Below are 21,076 nucleotides of genomic sequence, written 5' to 3'. Positions count from 1 at the left end.
TGCTGGTGTGTGATGGGGTGGTGGATGTGCGCGTCCTCCCCATCTGGGCTATCTGGGTGATGCTTGTGTGTGAGTGTGAGGCTGTGATGTGTCTTCCGTGTACCCTCGCGGTTGGGTCTCCCTGTATAACTGCCATGGTGTGGGGGGGGCACACTAGCGAGGGGACCTCAAGGCTCATTTCCCCTCTGCAGCACCCCTCCGAACTGTAGGATCTTCCTTGCCTCTTAGGCTCCCTCCAGCTCCCCCTCCTGAACAACACCCCCACAAGGTCTTCAGCCCCCCCACCCGTCCGCTGTGTCCCCCGCTTTATTGTTGGTGGTTTAAGGGGCTTTCCCCCCACCCGGTGTCCACCTCCCCCAGCGCACCCCTCTCCCTGTGGCAACACCCCCACAGTGAGGGGATTTTCGGGCGGTCTCTCCCTCAGCGCCCCACTGCGAGGGTCTCCAGGTTCCTCATTGCGGGGTCTCCGGGATCCCCCCTTCTGCAGCGCTCCCCCTTCTCGGCCATGCCGCCACTTTGCGGAGGCTGGGGGGCGGGGAGGACAGCTGCAGTGCCGGGGGCGGGGCCGCGGGCCGTCCGTCAGGGCGGCGGCGCTCCTGATTGGCCGGCGCCGGCCCCCCCGCGGGCGCGGGCATATGAGGAGGCGGAGGCGGCGGCCGCCGCAGACTCTGTGCGGGAGGGCTGCCGGCAGGACCGACGCGCGGACCGAGGCGCGGGCGCTGCAGAGGCCCCCCAGCCCGAGCCCGCGCCTGAGCCCGCCCTGAGGCCTCTGCCCCCGGCCCCCGCCCCGCCCGCCCGCCCGCCCCTCTCCCCCGGAGCCGCCAAGATGGGGGTAGGTGCTCGGGCCGGCCGGGCCGTGCGTGTGTGCGACACTGTGGGTCCAGTGACATCGGGTGTCTGCGGGGGGCGGGGGCTCCGGGACCCCTGCGCTCCGGGGCCACGTCCGCGGGACCCGGCCCGTCCGTCTGGTTGTGCCGCTGGTTGAGCGTGTGCGCGGGGCCGCGGGGTCTGTGGCGTATGTTGGCGTGTCTTTGTGTGCGGAGTCCGTGGGGCATCGACCGGCCCTCTCTGCCTGCCCTGGTGCGGTTGCACGCTCCATCGTATGCGTGCGTGTGCGCGTGTGTGAGCTCCGGGCTCTGGCAGGTCCTGCCAGCACCGTCTGCCAGCGACCGTGCGGCCCAGGTTGTGTCTGTTTGCATTCGTGTCTGGGTGTGTCTGAGAGCTGGCGTTTGTGTCTGGGGGTGTTGAAACCCCTCTGCTTCCCTGGCCGGGTGCGGACAGGTCCAGGCTATGGAATGAACACCAGATGACCTCTCTTTCTCCTCCCAGGCCTGGATTGGGGAGGGGGGGTGCTCCGCAGTGCGGCGGGTGGCCTGGGACTGTGGTGTGTGTCCATCCCCTAATCTGAGGAAGCTGATGGGGGGGGGGGGGGGGGGGGGGGAAGCGGGAGGGCCGTGGCAGCGAGACTGAGTGCCTGGCTGAGGGTGCATGTGTACACATGTGGGGGGTAGGGGGTGGGGGAGTGTATGGTGCATGTCTGGCTATGCCCTTGCCTCTGTGTCCGTGTGTCCTTGTCTGTCTGTGAGTCTCTCCAGCAGATGCCGCCTCCTTCCCTGGCTGACCACCTGATCCCCTCTGCAGCCCTGGATTTCTCCCTGCGTGTCTGGGGCGGGGCCATGGGGGGAGAGTGGGAGATGGAGGCGGGTGGGCTGGGTAGGAGGAAGACAGAGGGTCGGGATGGGAAAGGCTAATGGAGAGGGAATATGAGGGATGGGGAGAAAGATGGCGGATGAAGGCTGATGGGCCCAGGGATGGAGGTGGGGGGTGGGGCTGCAGATCTGTGGCTTGGGGTGGGCGAGGGGGGATGGGGAGAAGAACTGGATGGGAGAGGACTGGGAGAGAGAAGGGGGGCAGGTGAGAGTCAGTGATGGCTTCCAGGTAAGTGGAATGGAGGGAGGGAGGTGTGGACAGATTGGAGGAGACTGAGACCTAATGCCCCGGGGAAGAAACAGGGAGCATTAGGAAAAGAAGAGGGGACAGGAGAAGAGAGGCGCTTTAGACATGGGTTGCAAAAAGAGAGGCAGAACCCTACGGAAAGAGTGAAAGCAATAGGCAGAGACAGAGAGAGATGCTCTGAAACAGACAGAAAGAGACATAGACGTAGAGACAAAGAGAGACACGGTCAGAGAGACATGCAGAGACATGGTGAGACAAAGACATGGAGAGACATACAGAGACAAAGAGAGAAACTGAGTCTGAGATTAGGAGACCCAAGGACAGACATTTCCTATCCAAAGACGACCAAAGTCAGCTTGAAGGGTGGGAGGAGGAGGCAGAGAAAAAAGGGGAGGTGGAGAGAGAGAGATGCTCAGAGATGAAGGCTCCAGACACCCTGAGAGGGGGAGCCAGAGGCTGGCCAAGGTGCAGAAGCTGTGTGAGCTGGCGGGTGTCAGGGGGAGGCGGACAGTGGAAAATGGTGAGGAGATGCAGAGACTCGCTGCAGCGAGACAGGCGTGTCCCCCACCCTCAGAGGTGCTCCCGCCCCGCAGTGCGCCCATCTGGGCCTCCTGCCTTGACTGGGAAAGCCTCGGCTCCCCCTCCAACAGATGGAAGCCCGCCCCCAAGAGAGTCTGGTCATAGCAAGGGCACGCAGGACCCAAGGCTTTCCTGCCAGGGACGGGGCTGTCCCGGCCCCCTCCTCCCTCAGACCCAGGGGTCCAGGCCCCCCCAGCCCCTCCTCCCTCAGACCCAGGGGTCCAGGCCCCCAGCCCCTCCTGCCCCAGCCCCAGGAGTCCAGGCCCCCAGCCCCTCCTCCCTCAGACCCAGGGGTTCAGACCCTCCAACCCTTCCCCCTGAGACCCAGGAGTCCAGGCCCCCCAACCCTTCCTCCCTCAGACCTAGGAGTCCAGGGCCCTCAGCCCCTCCTCCCTCAGCCCCAGGAGTCCAAGGCCCCCAGCCCCTCCTCCCTCAGACCCAGGGGTCCAGGCCCCCCCAACCCCTCCTCCCTCAGACCTAGGAGTCCAGGGCCCTCAGCCCCTCCTCCCTCAGACCAGGGGTCCAGACCCCCAGCCCCTGCTTCCTCCAAGCATCAGCTCCCAGCCTTCCCTAAGGTTTCAGGGGTGGGCTGCTGTTTTTCTCCCGCACTCCTGCCAGGCCCCCATCTCTCTCCTCTCCTGCCTTCCCCCTCATTTCTCTGCCTTGACCCCATGACCTTCTATCTCCACATTTCTCCATCCATGGGCCCACCCCCGTGGGCAGGTAAGACCCCTCCTGGCACAGGGAGTGGAGACGTGCCCTGCCTGTCCTCAGGCCTCCGTGCTTTTGAGTCAGACGCAGTGCTGCTGCAGGGCTGGCCCAGGGCCAAGCCTCCCTCCCACCCTCTGAAACCCTCTCAGAGGCTCCCGGGCCTCCAGGCTGCAGTAACCCCCAGGCTCAGCCCTTGGGTCTGGGGGCCGGCAGCAGGCAGCTCAACCCGCTACAAGGTCATGAGGGGATTAGCATTGAGCTGCCTGAGCCTGGGATCCCGGCTTGGCCCTGGGCCCGCAGGATCTGTCAGCAGCCCTCTTCCAGCACCTGGCCTCGCCTCACCCCTCCTGCCAGCCTCCGGGGACACTGCCTTCCCCATCTGCCCAAGCCCCCTGGACTGGAACCCCCCTCACCCCCTCACACCACATCCAGTTCAGGCCAGGCCTGGGGCTTCTGTACCCGAAATCCCAGCCAGCTCCTAGTCTGTCCTCCAGAGACCTGACCTTGCCCATCCCCTGTTCAGAGCTGTCTGTGGCTGCCACCAACCCCCGAGAGAGAGGCCAGGGCCCACAGCTTGTCAGTCAAGACCCTCGGGACTGGCTGTGTGTCCAGCCAGGCCGCCATCCCTGTGCATAGTAGGCTGCGTCCCGGGCTTTTGTCCCAGCTGTGACCCACACCTGCAGTACCCTTTCCTCTGTCCCTGCCAGGCCTGTGGGGTCTCCCAGAATTAGCTGCGTCCTTCGAGAGGCAGAGACTGAGACACCCATGGGGCTGGGGAAAGAGGCCCAGGAAAAGAGCCGGGGAGAGTGACAGAGGCAGGGAGACCTGGAGCTGGAAGGACTGAAATGTTGAGACAGACAGGTCAGAGTGAGACAGCCAGAGATAGACAAGGCGGTTAAAACAGGAGAGGCAGAGAGGGAGAGACACGTCAAGCATTCTAGAGGAGGACACACACAGCTCGAAAGTTGAAGACAGAGACTCATGACAGAGAGAGGCAGAGAGCAGGACGGGGAAAGACACGGAGGCGGAAATCCCGACACTCAGAGACACTCGGAGATCCCGAGACACATCGACTCTCCCAGAGAAAGATTCAGCCAGACGTGGGGAGAGATGGTTCAAGAGATGCAGACAGACGTTGTATGAGACAGAGAGACCTACAGAGCCAGAGTTCAGACAGACAGACAGACAGAATTATACAGAGACACATGCGGAGAGACTCAGAGGCAGAGAGACAGACGACATAAAGAGATGAAGGAGATAGAGCAGGGAGACAGAGATGGAGAGATAAAGAGGTAGGAGACAGAGAGACAAAAAAGAACAATAAGACAGAAGGGGACAGAGACCTCGAGAGACAGCTCCAGAGACAGAGGAAGACAGACATAGCAAGAGATGGACACTCCGGGATTTGGGACAGGCCCAGGGAGAGGGAGGAAGAGACATACACAGAGACAAAGAGACACCAAGTGACTGAAGGAGAGAGAGCCCCAGAGATAGGCACAGAAACAGAGAGAGAGACAGAAGAACAGACAGACCCGGACAGAGACCCTCGGGGACAGAGACCCAGAGATAACACGGCACCAGAGACGGTGAGGCCAATCAAAGAGATGAGACCCACGGGTTCTGAGAGACAACCACCCAGAGACACGGGGCAGAGACAGGGAGGTGCTGGCGAACAGACCGCGACCCCCAGAGCCAGCCCCTGCCTGATGCGATGAGGAGGCAGGCCAGGGTGAGGGTGGGGCCCGGAGGGCCAGTGTCCCCCTTGTAACCCCTTCTCGCCCGCAGTCTGGTGGCTCTGACAGCTATCGTGTCGCCACCTCGCAGGACAAGAAAGATGACAAGGGCTCGCCCAAGAAAAGCAAGGGCACCAAAGAGCGCAGGGACCTGGATGACCTCAAGAAGGAGGTGGCTATGGTAAGCCCCACCCTTCGTGCCTGCACACCCTCCCAGAGTGGAGATGTGGCTGGGGATGGGCCTCATGCTCTCAGGTCCTGCCCCAGCCCCCGAAAGGCCTTGGTTCTCACTGCCTCCCCCCAAACTCTTGTTCCTCAGACAGAGCACAAGATGTCGGTGGAAGAGGTGTGCCGGAAATACAACACGGACTGCGTGCAGGTGCGGCTGGGCCCGAAGGAGGAGCACCTCTGGGAGGGGGGGCTGGGGGCCTGGACCCCTGAGTCTGAAGGAGGAGGCGCTGGGGGCTGGGACCCCTGAGTTTGAGGGAGGAGGGGGCTGGGGGCCTGGACTCCTGGGTCTGAGGGAGGAGGGCCTGGGGGCCTGAGTCCTGGGTGCCTGGGGTGCTTGTGAAGCATTGGGGTGCCAGGCTGGCTCAGGGAGGGTCCTGTGTGAGTCCTGTGTCCCCCAGGGTCTGACCCACAGCAAAGCCCAAGAGATCCTGGCCCGGGATGGGCCCAATGCGCTCACACCACCGCCTACCACTCCAGAATGGGTCAAGTTCTGCCGCCAGCTCTTTGGGGGCTTCTCAATCCTGCTGTGGATTGGAGCCATCCTCTGCTTCCTGGCCTATGGCATCCAGGCGGGCACAGAGGACGACCCCTCGGGCGACAATGTGAGTGCCCTCCAGCCTGCCCTGCACCAGGGCTGGGACATTTAGGGACGCAAACCCCGTCCCGCTTCTCCTGCCCCTTCCGGCTTCTGAAAGCCCACTCTCCAGCTGTGTCATCGGACCTGCATAAAAGCAAAGCCAAGTAACTTGTGTGCCATGTGGGGTGTGTGAGCTGAGGCTCTGTCCCAAGGCTTTGTGATCTCAGTGGCCTTGGGGACAGGCACCACCAGGTGGTCATGGCCTGAAAGATCCCCCCGCAAAAGTCAGGACTCTGGTGTAGAGAGCCAGACATCCAGCTACTGATCTGTCAGGACCCATCCCCCAGTGCAGGGGGACATGTGCGCATAAACACAGACCCGCACCCTGACCACGTGGAGATCCTTGCACATGCATGTGCGCACACACGTAGACTCAACACTGTCACGCCTGCCACAGACTCAGACACAGTCGCCTAGTTCAGACACACAAACACGGACACAGATGTAGACGGACAGACACAGGAACTCAGACATACACAGAGCTGCAGGCCTAGCCTGGGGACAGACAGACAAACCTGCAAGTCAAGCACGGACAGATCGTATTCCCAGACATTAAAACCCGGGGTGCCTGGCTGGCTCGGTCGGAGGAGTGTGCGACTCTTGATCTTGGGGTTGTGAGTTCGAGCCCCACGTTGGGTGTAGAGATTACCCAATAAATAAAACTTAAAAAAAAATTAAAACTCAAATAGGCAGATAGACAGACACGGAGTCTCAGACCCAGGCAGAGAGAGACAGACAGAGATCCACATAGAGACTCAAACACAAACAGTCCCATAAATTTAAAGCCAGGCATGCAGACTGTCAGACAGACACACTGACTTAAGCGTAGACAGACATGTGGACAGATAATAGCATACGCTCAGATTCTCAAACTCAGGCAGAAAGACAGACAGGTGGACACACAAAATCGAGAGATGGGCTGACCTAGAGCTCAAACACACCCCATGTGCGGAAAGAGGGACCCAAACATGAACAGGCAGAAGGACACACGGACCCTCAAGTAGACAAAACCTGGGGTCAGACACATAAATACGGACCCCCCCGCCCACTCCTGTTGACTCAGGGTTCCCTTCCCGGATTCCACAAATCTCGGGGTGAGGCTGGTAGGGAGCGGCTCTGAGGTACAACCCTGTGTCCCCCCCACAGCTGTACCTGGGCATCGTGCTGGCGGCTGTGGTCATCATCACCGGCTGCTTCTCCTACTACCAGGAGGCCAAGAGCTCCAAGATCATGGAGTCCTTCAAGAACATGGTTCCCCAGGTGAGGGGGGTCCCGGAAGGGGTCAGGTGGGAGTAGGAGGTTGGGGGTGAGGTGTGCCATCCAAGCCCAGGCGGAGAGCTGGGGCACTGACTCTTCTCCACTCGGCCCCCAGCAAGCCCTGGTGATCCGAGAGGGTGAGAAGATGCAGGTGAACGCTGAGGAGGTGGTGGTCGGGGACCTGGTGGAGATCAAGGGTGGAGACCGAGTCCCAGCCGACCTACGAATCATCTCAGCCCATGGTTGCAAGGTGGGACCGGGACCTGGGGCCCAGCTCTGTCCTTCCTGGAGTGGCTCTGGGGTCCAGGCTCTCAGCCCCTTCTTCCTTCAGACTCAGAGGTCCAGGCCCCCAACCCTCTCCTCCCTCAGACCAGGGGTCAGGACGCTTAGCCTCCCTCCTTCAAAGTCTTGCCCTCAGCCTTCTCCTCCCTCAGACCCAAGAATCCAGGGCCCTGCCCCCCTCTTTCCTCAGACCCATGGGTCAGGCCCCCAGCCCCACCTTCGCCAGGATCCAGGAGTCCAGACCCCTGGTCCCCACCCCCCAGATGTATCAATACCTTAGACCTTGGCAAGAAGCCTCTGCTTCCCACCTTCAAGAGCCCAACCTCTAGCCCCCCGGCCACCACTCCTTCACCCAGGTGTCCAGGCCTCTCCTTACGACTTCCATGGATACAGCCTCAGCCCCATGTCCTCTGGACAAGTGCTCCCTGACCCCAGGGCTGAGCCCTCTGTCCCTTCACCCACCCTCAGGTGGACAACTCCTCCCTGACCGGCGAATCGGAACCTCAGACCCGCTCTCCTGACTGCACACATGACAACCCCTTGGAGACTCGGAACATTACCTTCTTTTCTACCAACTGCGTGGAAGGTGCAGCAGGGTGTGGTGGGGGCACCCATGTTGGGGCAGGGCTGGTCCAGACCGAGGGATGTGCATCTGGGGCTCGGGACCCCCCGAACCTCGCCGAGACCCCATCCCCAGCTCAGCCTACCCCTCTCTGGCCCCCCAGGCACGGCTCGCGGCGTGGTGGTGGCCACGGGTGACCGCACTGTCATGGGCCGCATTGCCACGCTGGCTTCAGGCCTGGAGGTGGGCAAGACGCCCATCGCCATCGAGATCGAGCACTTCATCCAGCTCATCACCGGCGTGGCCGTCTTCCTGGGTGTCTCCTTCTTCATCCTGTCCCTCATTCTCGGATACACCTGGCTCGAGGCTGTCATCTTCCTCATCGGCATCATTGTGGCCAATGTCCCAGAGGGCCTGCTGGCCACCGTCACTGTAAGGCCCGGACCCCCACGTCTGAGGGAGGCGGGGGCTGGGGGCCTGACTGCCACGGTCCTGAGGAGGACAGCTGGCACACTGAGGGCTGAGCCTCCTGGGTCTTGAATGACTGGGTCTGGGGACTCAGAAGGCCTTCTTAACGAAACAAACAAAAATCTTGGGGCACACTGCAAAGCATGAAGGGCTAACAGCCTATCACGTTCTTTTTTTTTTCTTTCTTTCTTTTTTTTTTTGGAGAAAGAGGTGGCGGGGAGGGAGTAAGTGAGCAGGGGGAGGGACAGAGGGAGAGGGAGAGAGAGAATCCCAAGCAGACTCCCTGCTTAGCGTAGAGCCCGACACAGGGCTCGATCCCACGACCCTGAGATCATGACCTGAGCCAAAATCAAGAGTCAGAGGCTCAACTGACTGAGCCACCAGGCGCCCCGTCAGTCCTATCACTGTCTAAGTTAACTTACACAATTAAGATGTACACCCTCATGGGGCTCCTGGCTGGCTCAGTGAGTGTAGCACATGACTCTTGATCTCGGGGTTGTGAGTTCAAGCCCCGTGTTGGGTGTAGAGATGACTTAGAAATAAAATCTTAAAAAAAAAAAAAAGAAGAAGGAAGTGCACCCTCCTAGTAAAAAACCTAAAGAATAGATTAAAATAGTTAAAAAATAAAATAAAATAATGCCCCCACCCTGCCCTGCTGACCAGCGGTCAGCCCCACCACAGAAGTGCATCATCTACACCACTCCCAGGCAGGTGTGGGCGTATTCCAGCCTGTGGCTCAGCGCTGACAGTACATAGACCAGACTGTCCCAGGAATTCTCTTCTGCTGCTTGATTCTTTTTACTTAATATCTCCTGCAGCATTTTCCCCATTAGCATGTGCAAAGCCAGGGTAGGTCCAAGGCTTTTTACAGATGTGGGGTCACGCATATGGACGCCCCAGCTGTGAGTCTGGGCGCGTGCAGGTGGGCGGCACGCAGACTGAGTTCCCCAGAAACCCCCTCCAGACCTTGTCCGGCTTCTTCCCCCCAACCCAAAGGTTACCCCTACCCTGGCTTCCAGCAGCATCACCGTACTGCATAGCAACGGAATAATTGAGTCCAAACCCTTGCTTCGGGCTCAGTTTTATGCTGGACACGATGTTCTTGAACTTCATCCTTGAAGGTGCAAGAAGCCGGAGCCTGCTCTTTCCCATTGCTGTGTATCATGCCACCTTTTCCCCCTGCGGTTTATTTCCCCCTTCTGCTGTTAGTAGACATTGTTTCTCGTTCGGGACGATTAGGAAGAAAGCTGCTGTGCACAGAACAGTAGCTGCCTTTGGGGGCACATCCGAGCCCACTTTTGTTGGTCTGTGCCTTGGGATGGAGTTGCCGGACAGCAACACTCTTCTGTGTGTGCGTCTGTCTTGTTGCTGCTTGGTGTTCGGGGGCAGCGCTCTTTCCTTGGATGGGCCACCCAGGGTGGGTCGCGGGCGCTCTCGTCGCTGGTGTAAGCCTGCCGCCCGGCGGTCCCCATGACTGGCCCGCCCCCGCTGCACCCCCCCCCCCAGGTGTGTCTGACGCTGACGGCCAAGCGCATGGCTCGGAAGAACTGCTTGGTGAAAAACCTGGAGGCTGTCGAGACCCTGGGCTCCACATCTACCATTTGCTCGGACAAGACAGGGACCCTCACCCAGAATCGCATGACGGTCGCCCACATGTGGTTTGACAACCAGATCCACGAGGCCGACACCACGGAGGACCAGTCAGGTAAGGGTGGGGCCCCGGCGGGGACCGAGGGGGTCTGGCCCCGAGGCGCTGTGACAGGGGACATGTGCCTCCTTCAGGAACCTCGTTCGACAAGAGCTCACACACCTGGGTGGCCCTGTCCCATATCGCTGGCCTCTGCAACCGCGCCGTCTTCAAGGGAGGTCAGGACAACATCCCTGTGCTCAAGGTGGGTCCGGCTGCCCCCCTCGCCTCGGCCCTGCCCGTGGCCACCGCCACTGCTCTGCTCTGACGGCCCTCTGTACCCCCAGAGGGATGTGGCCGGGGATGCCTCTGAGTCCGCTCTGCTCAAGTGCATCGAACTGTCGTCTGGCTCTGTGAAGCTGATGCGCGAACGTAACAAGAAAGTGGCTGAGATTCCCTTCAATTCCACCAACAAATACCAGGTAGTCCAGGGCTGTCTAGGAGAGCTAGCCTGGCCCTCAGTGTCTCGGTCGTGCCTGTAAGTGGTCACCTCTGCCCCACTGCCCCCCTTACTTTGGACAAGTTACTAACCTTCCAGAGCCTTGGTTTCACCATCTGTGAAATGGGAATGATAGTGTCCGCCTGGTTAGGTGAGGCACAGGCTGACCCAGGGAGTGAGAGCAAGGTCTCTGCCGGAGTGGGAGGCAGAGGAATAAAGATCTTCCCATAGCAGAGAGTGGGGACCCACCGGAGAGCTCTCATTCATTCCACAAATATTTGCTTGAGCAGCCACCGCATGTCAGGAGCATGTTTTAGGTGCTGGGGTACCTTTGGCAGTGAGTGAAACAGTGGACATGGAATGGACAGTCTAGTGCTAGAAGACAGATGATGACAAAAGCATGAAGAAGTACAGAATATGCTGGCTGCAGGTGTCTGGGGCAAGAGTGTTCTAGGCAGTAGGCATAGCATGTGCAAAGGCCCTGAGGCAGGAGTGTACTGATGTGTCTGAACAACAGCCAGGCAGCCAGGATGGTGGAGCAGGGAGCCAGGGAGTGTGCTGGAGGTAAGGGCACTGGGTACCTGGCCAGATCCTCTTGGGCTCGTGGGCCGTGGAGAAGACTCAGGTGTGGACTTTTAAGAGGGACACGAGCCACGGGAGGGCTCTGTGCAGAGGAGAGATGGGACCTGACTCATGTTTTTAAAAAGAGTTTCACTGAGATATAATTCATATATCATAGATCACCCACATAAAGTGCGTAATTCAGCATTTTGGTATATTCACAGATACGTGCAATCAGCTCCACAGTTATGGAACATTCCATCACATCAAAAAGAAGCCTCACACTCCTTAGCTATTTTCCCCCTCCTCCCCCATCTCGTCTGATTCCTAAGCAACCACTCATCTACGTTCTTGTCTCTATGCGTTGGCCTATTCTGGACATTTCATATAAGTGGAATCCTACGATACGTGGTGTTTTGTGACTGGCGTGTTTCACTTCGTGTAATGTTCTCAAGGTCCATTCACGCACGTTGTGGTGTGTGTCGGTACTCCGGACCTCTCTGTGGCTGGGTAATGTTGCGTTGTCTGCATAGTCCACAGTTTGTTGATCCCTTCATCTGCTGACGGACATTTGAGTCATTCGCCCCTTTGAGCTACTGTGTGTGATGCTGCTGGGAACTTCACACACACTGTGTGGACACACTTTGTGTGTCTTGGGTGTGTGTGTCCCTGGGAATGGCTGGCTCATATAGTAACTCTACTTGTAGCCTTTTGGGGGGCTGTCAGACTATTTGCCAAAGTGGCTGCCCCGTTTTCCACTCACTCACATTTCTTAAAGGATCCTCCTGGCTGCTGTGGGGAGGAAGTATTATGGGCTGGGGAGGGCAGACACAGAGACTCAATGTGATATTCCCTATGAGATATGGGGGTGGCCCGGCGGGGAGGGCAGGGGGGCAGGTGAGAAGAGGTCAGAATCTGGGTGTATTTGAGAGATGAGCTGAGCAGATTTGGTGATAGGTCAGATGTGGGATGAGAGGAAGCCGGGTGAGGCAGGGAGAGGGCCATGTATCCTAGGGATGTCCATGATTTTTGTGAGCGAGCCCCATGGGCAGAAACATCTGTGAGATGGAGAGACAGAAATGGGCAGGGGTGAGCCGGGATCTCTGGGAGAGACTTTGAGAACCAGATGGAGATCTCTTGGGTAGAGAGTTTGGGGCAGAGAGTTTTGCATTCTGGGGGAGCCCCAGCTGTGGTCTGTCCTGGCTCCCATGCCTCTGGGCGGAGGGTGGGGGCCATCCCCTCCCCCAGCTGGGTCCCGCCGAGGCTCAGGCATGCCCACCCCCCACCCTCTCCACAGCTCTCCATCCACGAGACTGAGGACCCCAACGACAACCGGTACCTGCTGGTGATGAAGGGCGCCCCCGAGCGCATCCTGGACCGCTGCTCCACCATCCTGCTGCAGGGCAAGGAGCAGCCCCTGGACGAGGAGATGAAAGAGGCCTTCCAGAACGCCTACCTGGAGCTCGGCGGCCTGGGCGAGCGTGTGCTGGGTGCGTACCTCGGGTGGGGCTGACTTGGTGGGGGAGCCCTTGAGGGTTTGGAGGGGTGTGAGGCTGTCCGGAGCCTGGCTCAGAATAGGCCCTCCCAGAATGCATCATGAATGAATGAATGAATGAATGAGCGAGTGTGTGTATGAACGAGAGGGGAAGCCATCTTTAGGGGATGAATGTTGACAGACTACGCCCCTGGCTGGGGCTGCCCTGACTGCAGGGACGCTGGTGGCCAAGAGCTGTGGGCGGGGAGGGTGGCTGTCTGAGGCTGGAGCCCTCATGCCCTCACTCCATCTTGCCATCAGGTTTCTGCCATTACTACCTGCCCGAGGAGCAGTTCCCCAAGGGCTTTGCCTTCGACTGCGACGACGTGAACTTTACCACGGACAACCTCTGCTTCGTCGGCCTCATGTCCATGATCGACCCGCCCCGGGCGGCCGTCCCCGACGCAGTGGGCAAGTGCCGCAGCGCCGGCATCAAGGTGTGGCCTGGGGCAGCCGGGGAGGTGGAGGCGGGGCCCCCCGGGGGGCCGGCGGTGAGGCTGGACCATCCCCGAACAATGCCCACAGGTCATCATGGTCACGGGTGATCACCCCATCACGGCAAAGGCTATCGCCAAGGGCGTGGGCATCATCTCTGAGGGCAACGAGACAGTGGAGGACATTGCTGCCCGGCTCAACATTCCCGTCAGCCAGGTCAACCCCCGGTGAGGCCCGTCCCCCCCCCAACTCCGGCCTTCCTCCGGGATGGCCTGTCCACCTTCCTTCGGCTCTCAGCACCTGGGAGGATGGGCAGCGTGGGGAAGGGCTGCATCTGAGCTTCCCTGCTCATGAGCTGTGTGAACCTGGGCAAGTCACTTACACCTCCTGAGCCTCGGTTTCAGAGCCCGGTCCTCCTGCCTCTCCTGTTTGTGGGCTCGGCCTGCCTGGCTGTCTGTCCATGAATCCCCATCTGCCCTGACCAGCCCTCTGCTCTTCCCAGGGATGCCAAGGCCTGTGTGATCCATGGCACCGATCTCAAGGACTTCACCTCGGAGCAAATCGATGAGATCCTGCAGAACCACACCGAGATCGTCTTTGCCCGCACGTCCCCCCAGCAGAAGCTCATTATTGTGGAAGGCTGCCAGAGACAGGTGCGCTTGGGCTGAGGCCCCCTCGGAGGACGGGGCTGGGGCCGGGCTTCTGGGCGTCATCCTCACCCCCTCTCCCTGCAGGGAGCCATCGTGGCTGTGACCGGGGATGGTGTGAACGACTCCCCCGCCCTGAAAAAGGCTGACATCGGCGTGGCCATGGGCATTGCTGGCTCAGACGTGTCCAAACAGGCAGCGGACATGATTCTGCTGGACGACAACTTTGCCTCTATTGTCACGGGTGTGGAGGAGGGTGAGTTGGCCGGGGAGGCCCTGGAGGCTGGGGTTCCTGCCGGAGGCCCCAAGAAGGGCAAGAGGAACCGGCCAGGGCTGTGGCGGAATGCGCGGTAGGAAGACACCAGAATCCTTCCGAGCCCCAGTGGAGCCTGCAGCTTGTCCTTTCCAGTCTTCCTCTGCCCAGTGGGGTTGGGGGCTCCCTGGGGGCAGGGCTGAGCTGACGCGCTTCTGGGGCCCAGTCTGGCAGGCGAGGCAGACGTAGAAGCATTTTTAAAATGCCTGTAAGTGCAACCACGGGGAAGCTGAGGGTCCTTTCGGGAGCCCTGTGGGGGCCCCTCACCCAGCCTGGGGTCAGGGGGCAAAGGAAGCTTCTAGAGTGGATAGGAATCACTATGTGGAGTCCCAAGGGCCAAGTTGGAACGTTCAGGTAGAGGGGTGCCAGGGGAGGGAGCTGTGGGCAGAGGGACAGAGCATGCACAGGCAAGGTGTGTGAGGGGGCCCGTGTGTGGGGCCGGACCTGGTGTCTGGGGCCGGGAACACTGAGTCCAGACTGCGGTGCCGACGGGCACCGCCGCCTCCTGATGGGCCTTGATGTGGCCACAGATGGAGCTTGTTCACATTTAATTTTATTCTGATCATCAAAGCAATTCCCGATAATTATAGGAAATATAGACAAGCATTAAGAAGAAAATTGGAATCACCCATAACCTCACCATCCAGAAATAATCACTATTCATGCTGTGGTGCATTTTCTTCCAGTTTCTCTCTCCCGGTTGAAATGTCCCCAGGGTAAAAAAATAATGCATGATAAAAGAGAGCCTTAAGTGACAAATTAAATGCTCTTATCCCTTGCCTCCTTGTCCCAGAAGACATCGTGGTTAATCCTTTCTCCTTCCCCAAGACATCTATGTGTATGCAGTGCACACTCTTATGGACACACCGGTCACACCTTCCAGACATGCACTGGGCTGCTACCTTGTGTCTCTTGCCTGGTGCTGGAGAGAGAGTCGTGAGCAGAGCAGACAGGGTCCCTTCCCTCCAGGAGCTGGGAGGGGCAGCTTTAGACAAGTTAACAAATGAATCATAACATAACAAACATAGTTGTAAATTGTGGCAAGTGCTGAGAAGCCAACAAGTGCCATGCATGATAGATAATAACCATGGTCATACCCAGATAAGGGTGGGCAAGGCAGGCCTCTCGGAGGTGGGGAAAAAAAAAAACCCCACAAAGTTTAACTTCCAGTAGGGGAAATTCTAGATATACCGCAGAGCAAAGAGCACAGTGGACCCCCACATCCCCATCCCCCAGCTCCATCACCACTCATGGCCCATCTTGTTTCATCTCGACATACACCCTGGATTATGTTGAAGCGCATTTCAATCATCATTTCCTCCATGAATACTTTAGGAAGAGACACCAGCAGTTTGTGAAAGGCAGAGGATGCACTGCGGGAATAGGAAAGAGTGGGTCTTACTTTTACACAAAGGTGATCAGACCATCTGTACCACCGTGCAGCCTGCCTTTCTGTTCCATGTGAATGACATTATCTTGTTGCTCATGCCTCTCAGCGCACCCGGGAGGGTGGGAGGCGATGCTGGCTGGGTTAATCTTTAGCTTCTTTTTTTTTTTATTTTAAAGATTTTCTTTATTTATTTGAGAGAGAGAGAGAGCACAAGAGGGGGGAGAGTCAGAGGGAGAAGCAGGCTCCCCACCGAGCAGGGAGCCCGATGTGGGGTTTGATCCCTGGACTCCAGGATCATGACCTGACACTTAACTGACTGAGCCACCCAGCTGCCCCTAGCTTCTTTTTACTCTATACACACTGGGCTGATTGAGTTCGTATTGAGATATGACATGTGCACAGTAAGCTGGGCAGCTTGATGAATTTTTACATGTGTACACCCACGCAACCACCAGACCCCAACCGAGATAAAGGACATCTCCAGCCCCATTAGGGTTTCGTCAGGTTCCCTCCGGCCCATAGCTCCCCTCCCAGAAATAAACTGTATCCTGACCTTTAGCTCCATACAATAGTTTTGAACCTCATCTAAATGGAGTCATGCGAATGAGTGCTTTTGTGTCTGGCTTTTTTCACTCGACATGACATCTGTGAAATTCATCCGTGGAGTTGGGTGGGCAGTAGCTCGTTCCTTTTTCTTGCTGACTGGTATTCTGTTGTATGGAAGGACCGTAGTTCATTTATCTACTTCCATGCTGATGGGCATTGGGGTCAGTTCTGGGTTTTGGTGATGGGGGCTAATGCTATGGTGAACCTTCTCGTACTTGCTTTTTGGTGGACATAAACACTCCTAGGAGTAGGATTACCGGGTCAATAGAGTAGAGGGGTGTTTAACTTTAATACAAACTGCCAAATGGTCTTCCCAAGTGGCTATATTTCAAGAATGTTTGAACAGGGTGCCGTGGTTGAATGTTTGCACGGGAAGGTGGACAGGTGGGAGGGTGGATTGGAAAGGACTCGGGGACTGGGCAGGGAAGGGGCGGGGGCCAGGGTGCCTGGGATGGGATCTGAGCCTGCCCCTGCCTCAGGCCGCCTGATCTTTGACAACCTGAAGAAGTCCATTGCCTACACCCTGACCAGCAACATCCCTGAGATCACACCCTTCTTGCTGTTTATCATGGCCAACATTCCACTGCCTCTGGGCACCATCACCATCCTCTGTATCGACCTGGGCACTGACATGGTGAGCCCCAGCCACCTTCTGGGGCCTGGGAGGGGAGGGCCCCCCACTTCCTGCTCACATGGCCTCTCCCGCCCAGGTCCCTGCCATCTCATTGGCATATGAGGCTGCAGAGAGTGACATCATGAAGAGACAGCCCAGGAACCCACGTACTGACAAGCTGGTCAATGAGAGGCTCATCAGCATGGCCTATGGGCAGATTGGTGAGGACAGGGGGACCCCACCTGGTATATGGGTGGATGCCCAGTGCCTGCCCCATAGTGGGTACTCTGGAACCTTGTGTTGGATGAGTGGGCTGAAAGCAGGATTTGGTGCTGGAGGTTTGGGAGGAGTGACTTGCAGAAGGGTAGTGCTCCCCAAGGCAGGGCCAGGACAGGTGGAGGATGGGCCTGGGGGTGCACCTGAGGAGCACATGGGACACCAAGTGGCAGATCAGGGTTGGCGCCAGGCTGGCCACTGCAGAGCCCCCTGCTCAATCCCCCTCCATGGTGGACAAGACAAGATCAGTCCGTGAGCGCTCTGAGGGCAGGAGTGACCCCCATCCCGTCCCACCTCCTCCTCACCCTGCTGCTGGGGGTGCCACGTGCAGAGCCTTGGAGGTGCTGAGCTCCCCATTGCTGGGAGTGTCCCAGAAAGCAGAGGCTTCAATGGTGGTGGTCAGAGGCCCGGGGAGATCATTCCTGCATCAGGGAGCCTGTCAGACCAAAACCTGGGGGGTTCCCAGGGTTTTATTTAGGTGGCCTGGGTCAGGTGGGGGAGAGCCTCCAGGTGAGTCCCTTCCCAGAGGCTCCTGTCCCAGGTGGCCCATGGCAGGTGCTCACCACCAGGTGGCGCTCTCAGGTGGCCCGCCGGGAGCCCAGCCTCAGATGATGCTCTGCAGTGCGTTCTGAGGTAGCCTCCCCACCAGCTCCCAGTGGGAGTCTCACAGGGCCTCCCAGGTGCACTGGGCTGGCTGCTGGCCCCGACCTGAGCCTCTCCTCATCTCCTCCCCCCTCCAGGAATGATCCAGGCTCTCGGCGGCTTCTTTTCCTACTTCGTGATCCTGGCAGAAAATGGCTTCTTGCCCAGCAACCTGGTGGGCATCCGGCTGAACTGGGACGACCGCACCGTCAATGACCTGGAGGACAGTTACGGGCAGCAGTGGGTGAGCGGGTGGGCCCTGCAGCACTTGGGGGGCGTCCCAGTCAGCACCTCTGCCCACAGCAGGCAGGAGCTCCCGTCTGCTGTCCCAGCCATGGGGGGCTGCTTCCTAGGACGACCCCTCTGCCCCGGGAGCAGCATCGAGACCCCTGCCCGGGGCTTGGGCCTCCTGGCGCCCTTGGCCCAGCCCACCGAGGTGCTCGTGACCTCTGGCCATGCTCTGCCCCACCAGCCACAGAGGGGAGGCCCCATCAGGACAGAGCCCCCGCCTGCCCTGGGGCTGGTGCAGGGGGCACAGACCGGGGGTGGGGGGGCACGTGGGTCCCGGGCTGGGGCTGACTGCCGCCCCGCACGCTTGTCATCGCTCCTGCAGACGTACGAGCAGAGGAAAGTGGTGGAGTTCACGTGCCACACGGCCTTCTTCGTGAGCATCGTGGTCGTCCAGTGGGCCGACTTGATCATCTGCAAGACCCGGAGGAACTCGGTCTTCCAGCAGGGCATGAAGTGAGGGCCGGCGGCACGAGGCTCTGTTCTGTCCCATCCGTGTGTCTGTCTTTACCCCTGAGTGATTTCCTCTCAAGTGGTCACATCTATCGTGGATTCTCTCCATCTGTCCCTCCGTGTGTATTGGGGGGGTGAGGGTGTCACTTGGGGTCCCTCTTCCACGCCTGTCTGTGTGTTGCTGTCTCTGTCGGTCTGCCTTTCTTCTGTTGCCATCTCTCTGTCTCCCTGTTCGTCACTCTGTCCGTGTGAGCCCGGGGCTGGCTGTCTGTCTCCGTTCAACTCTGGCTGTGCCTGTCCCTGGGGGGCTGGGGGCCGGGTCATGTCCAGCCTTGCCTGTGCCTCCAGGAACAAGATCCTGATCTTCGGGCTATTTGAGGAGACGGCACTCGCCGCCTTCCTGTCCTACTGCCCTGGGATGGACGTGGCCCTCCGCATGTACCCTCTCAAGTGAGTGCCCCTCGCCCTCCCCGCCGCCTGCCCCAGGATCCTCCGGGGAGCCTTCCCTGTGGGACATCCTCACAGACCCCACATGGATCTCAAGCCCCACCTCTCCTGCTGTCTCTTTGGGGACCCCCCCATCACAGTCCCTGTTCTTTTTTTTTTTCCTCAAAGATTTTATTATCTTTAAGTAACCTCTGCACCCAGTGTGGGGCTCAGACTCACAACCCTGAGATCCAGAGCCGCCTGCTCCACCGACTGAGCCGGCCAGGTGCCCCACGGTCTCTGTTTTGATGCCACTGAGCCCTCCCCCGTGGACATCCTCACAGAGGGGCACTCGGCGGGCCCCAGCCCGCAGCCCCGGCCAGAGGGCAAGGGAGAATCCCCCCCAGGGTGGCCCTCCTGTTCTCCAGACTCAGCCTGTCTGTCCCCTGGGACGACCCCTCACTGACACCCTCCTGCTCTCCCATCTCTGCAGGCCCAGCTGGTGGTTCTGTGCCTTCCCCTACAGTTTCCTCATCTTCGTCTACGACGAGATCCGCAAACTCATCCTGCGCAGGAACCCGGGGGGTGAGGGGGCTCACCGGGTGGAGGGCGAGGCTGGGGGGCAGGGGCGCAGGTGGAGGGGTGGGGGGGCAGAGCGCTGTGCTGACCTCTCTGTCTCCCCCACATCCCTCCCTCTCCCTTCCGGTTTCTCCGGTCCCCCTCCTGTCTATCTCTGTCTCTGTCTCTGTCCTATGCCCTTCTCCATGTCTCTCTCTTTCTTTGTCTCCAGGTTGGGTGGAGAAGGAAACCTACTACTGACCTCACCCCCCCCCATCGCCCGTCCCTTCCCCCCCCCCCCACCCCCGGACCCCCCCCCCCCCCCCCTCCCCACTCTGGCTGGCTGCTCTCTCCACCCCACCCCCCGACCCCTCTCTCCCCCTCTCTCTTTTCTGTGTCACTGTTCCTCTCCCTCTCCTCACCCCTTCCTCCCTGCCCCCTCTGCACCCCCTCCCTGGGCTCTTTTTTACTCCCCCCCGCCCCGGCTGATGCCATCTCTGGTTCTGGACAATTATCAAATATATCAGTGGGGAGAGAGAAGTGTGTGTGTGTGTATCGTGCTTGCTTTCTGGCCCCAGGGGTGGGAGCGGGTGGTGTCCCTGGTGCTGGCTCCCGTGGCCGGGTGACCCACATAACCCCAGGAGCCATGGAATCACGGAGTCACCGAGTCATGGGGTTTTAGACCCAACCGAGGTTACAGCGAGAGCAGCTTCAAATAACCAGGCAGGGGGATTATGGGGTCAGAACAGGGGAGAGGAAGGGGGTCAGACTGAGAATCCTCTCCTATTGGAGGAGGAAGGGGAAAGGGGGGACAATGCAGGTGACAACGATGATGGTGATGATGGTGATTCACTGAGTGCCCACTCTGTGCTCTGCCCTCTCGTGCTTCAGCTCATTCATTCCTTACAAGGTGTGAGGCACAGAGAGGGAAAGTGACCTGCTCAAGGCCACACAGCTGAGAGGTGACAAATCTGGGATCTGAACCTCAGCTGTGCAACCTCTAAGTACTGTGCTATTCTCTTGCTCTTTTTATTGAGATAAACTTTCAAGTGAAGTCCAAAAATCTTAAGGGTACAGCTTAATGAGTTTTAAAATGACATCGCGGGGTGCCTGGGTGGCTCAGTCGGTCAAGCATCGGACTCTTGATCTCAGCTCAGGTCTTGATCTCGGGGTCAAGAGTTTGAGCCCTGCATTGAGCTCCACTCTGGGCGTGGAGCCTACTTAAAAAAAAATTTTTTTTACATTGCATAACTACCACCCAGATCAAGGTACAGAACATTTCCCCCAGAAAGTTCCAGAAAGTTCCTTCATGCCCCTCTCCAGTCAGCGCCCCTCCCCCACCAGAGGCTGCTCGGATTTCTGTCATCATCCTTTAGTTGCACCTGTTCTTGGACTTGGTATAAATGAAATCTTACAAGCATGTTGTCTCGGGTGTCTGGCGTCTGGTCCTCGGCACACCTGTGAAAGTCACCCGCGTTGTCCCGTGTATCGGTTGTTTTGGGAGCTGCGAGAAATAGGACCGTTCTAACAGTGTCTTGTGACGACACGTGTGCATCTCTGTTGGGCTCATGCTTAGGAGAGGGACTGCTGATCGTGGCACAGACTATGTTTAGCTTTAGTAGAAAGAGCCACACTCTTTCCAGAGCTCTGGGGTCATTCTGCATTCCCACCCGGTATCGTTAATCTTTGACTTCCAACATCCTGCGTGGGCTGCAGTACCCCTTGGCTTGAGGCCGACTTCCTGACCGAGCCCAGAGAGTCAGTGAGTGTGAGTGTGTGCACACGCCCGCCG

The 21,076-nt window shown here is 58.8% G+C and overlaps 1 protein-coding gene across 1 annotated transcript; it reads left to right on the top strand.

Moving 5' to 3' along the window:
* Positions 1–505: 505 nt before the first annotated feature.
* Positions 506–19,545, top strand: ATP1A3 (ATPase Na+/K+ transporting subunit alpha 3). Its single transcript, XM_021692257.1, has 23 exons — positions 506–832; positions 5,071–5,160; positions 5,299–5,358; positions 5,609–5,812; positions 6,994–7,107; positions 7,220–7,354; positions 7,855–7,972; positions 8,112–8,380; positions 9,923–10,121; positions 10,199–10,308; positions 10,391–10,525; positions 12,401–12,593; positions 12,899–13,074; positions 13,163–13,299; positions 13,575–13,725; positions 13,807–13,975; positions 16,508–16,662; positions 16,739–16,862; positions 17,658–17,803; positions 18,173–18,303; positions 18,649–18,750; positions 19,220–19,311; positions 19,517–19,545. The coding sequence occupies exons 1-23, from the start codon at positions 506–508 to the stop codon at positions 19,543–19,545; spliced, it is 3,366 nt and encodes a 1,121-aa protein (XP_021547932.1).
* Positions 19,546–21,076: the final 1,531 nt, after the last annotated feature.

This window comes from Neomonachus schauinslandi, chromosome 16 (genome assembly GCF_002201575.2).
Source record: "Neomonachus schauinslandi chromosome 16, ASM220157v2, whole genome shotgun sequence".
Taxonomy (NCBI): Eukaryota; Metazoa; Chordata; class Mammalia; order Carnivora; family Phocidae; genus Neomonachus; species Neomonachus schauinslandi.
Note: the sequence above shows the minus strand (reverse complement) of the source record. Positions and strands in the feature narration are given on the sequence as shown.

Bases quoted from the DNA above. Each gene is read 5' to 3' on its own strand.
- ATP1A3 (XM_021692257.1), top strand. From the start codon at position 506: ATGCCGCCACTTTGCGGAGGCTGGGGGGCGGGGAGGACAGCTGCAGTG. The intron at 7,973-8,111 runs GTGCAGCAGGGT...CTGGCCCCCCAG, and splicing joins TTCTACCAACTGCGTGGAAG to GCACGGCTCGCGGCGTGGTG. The intron at 17,804-18,172 runs GTGAGCGGGTGG...TCGCTCCTGCAG, and splicing joins ACAGTTACGGGCAGCAGTGG to ACGTACGAGCAGAGGAAAGT.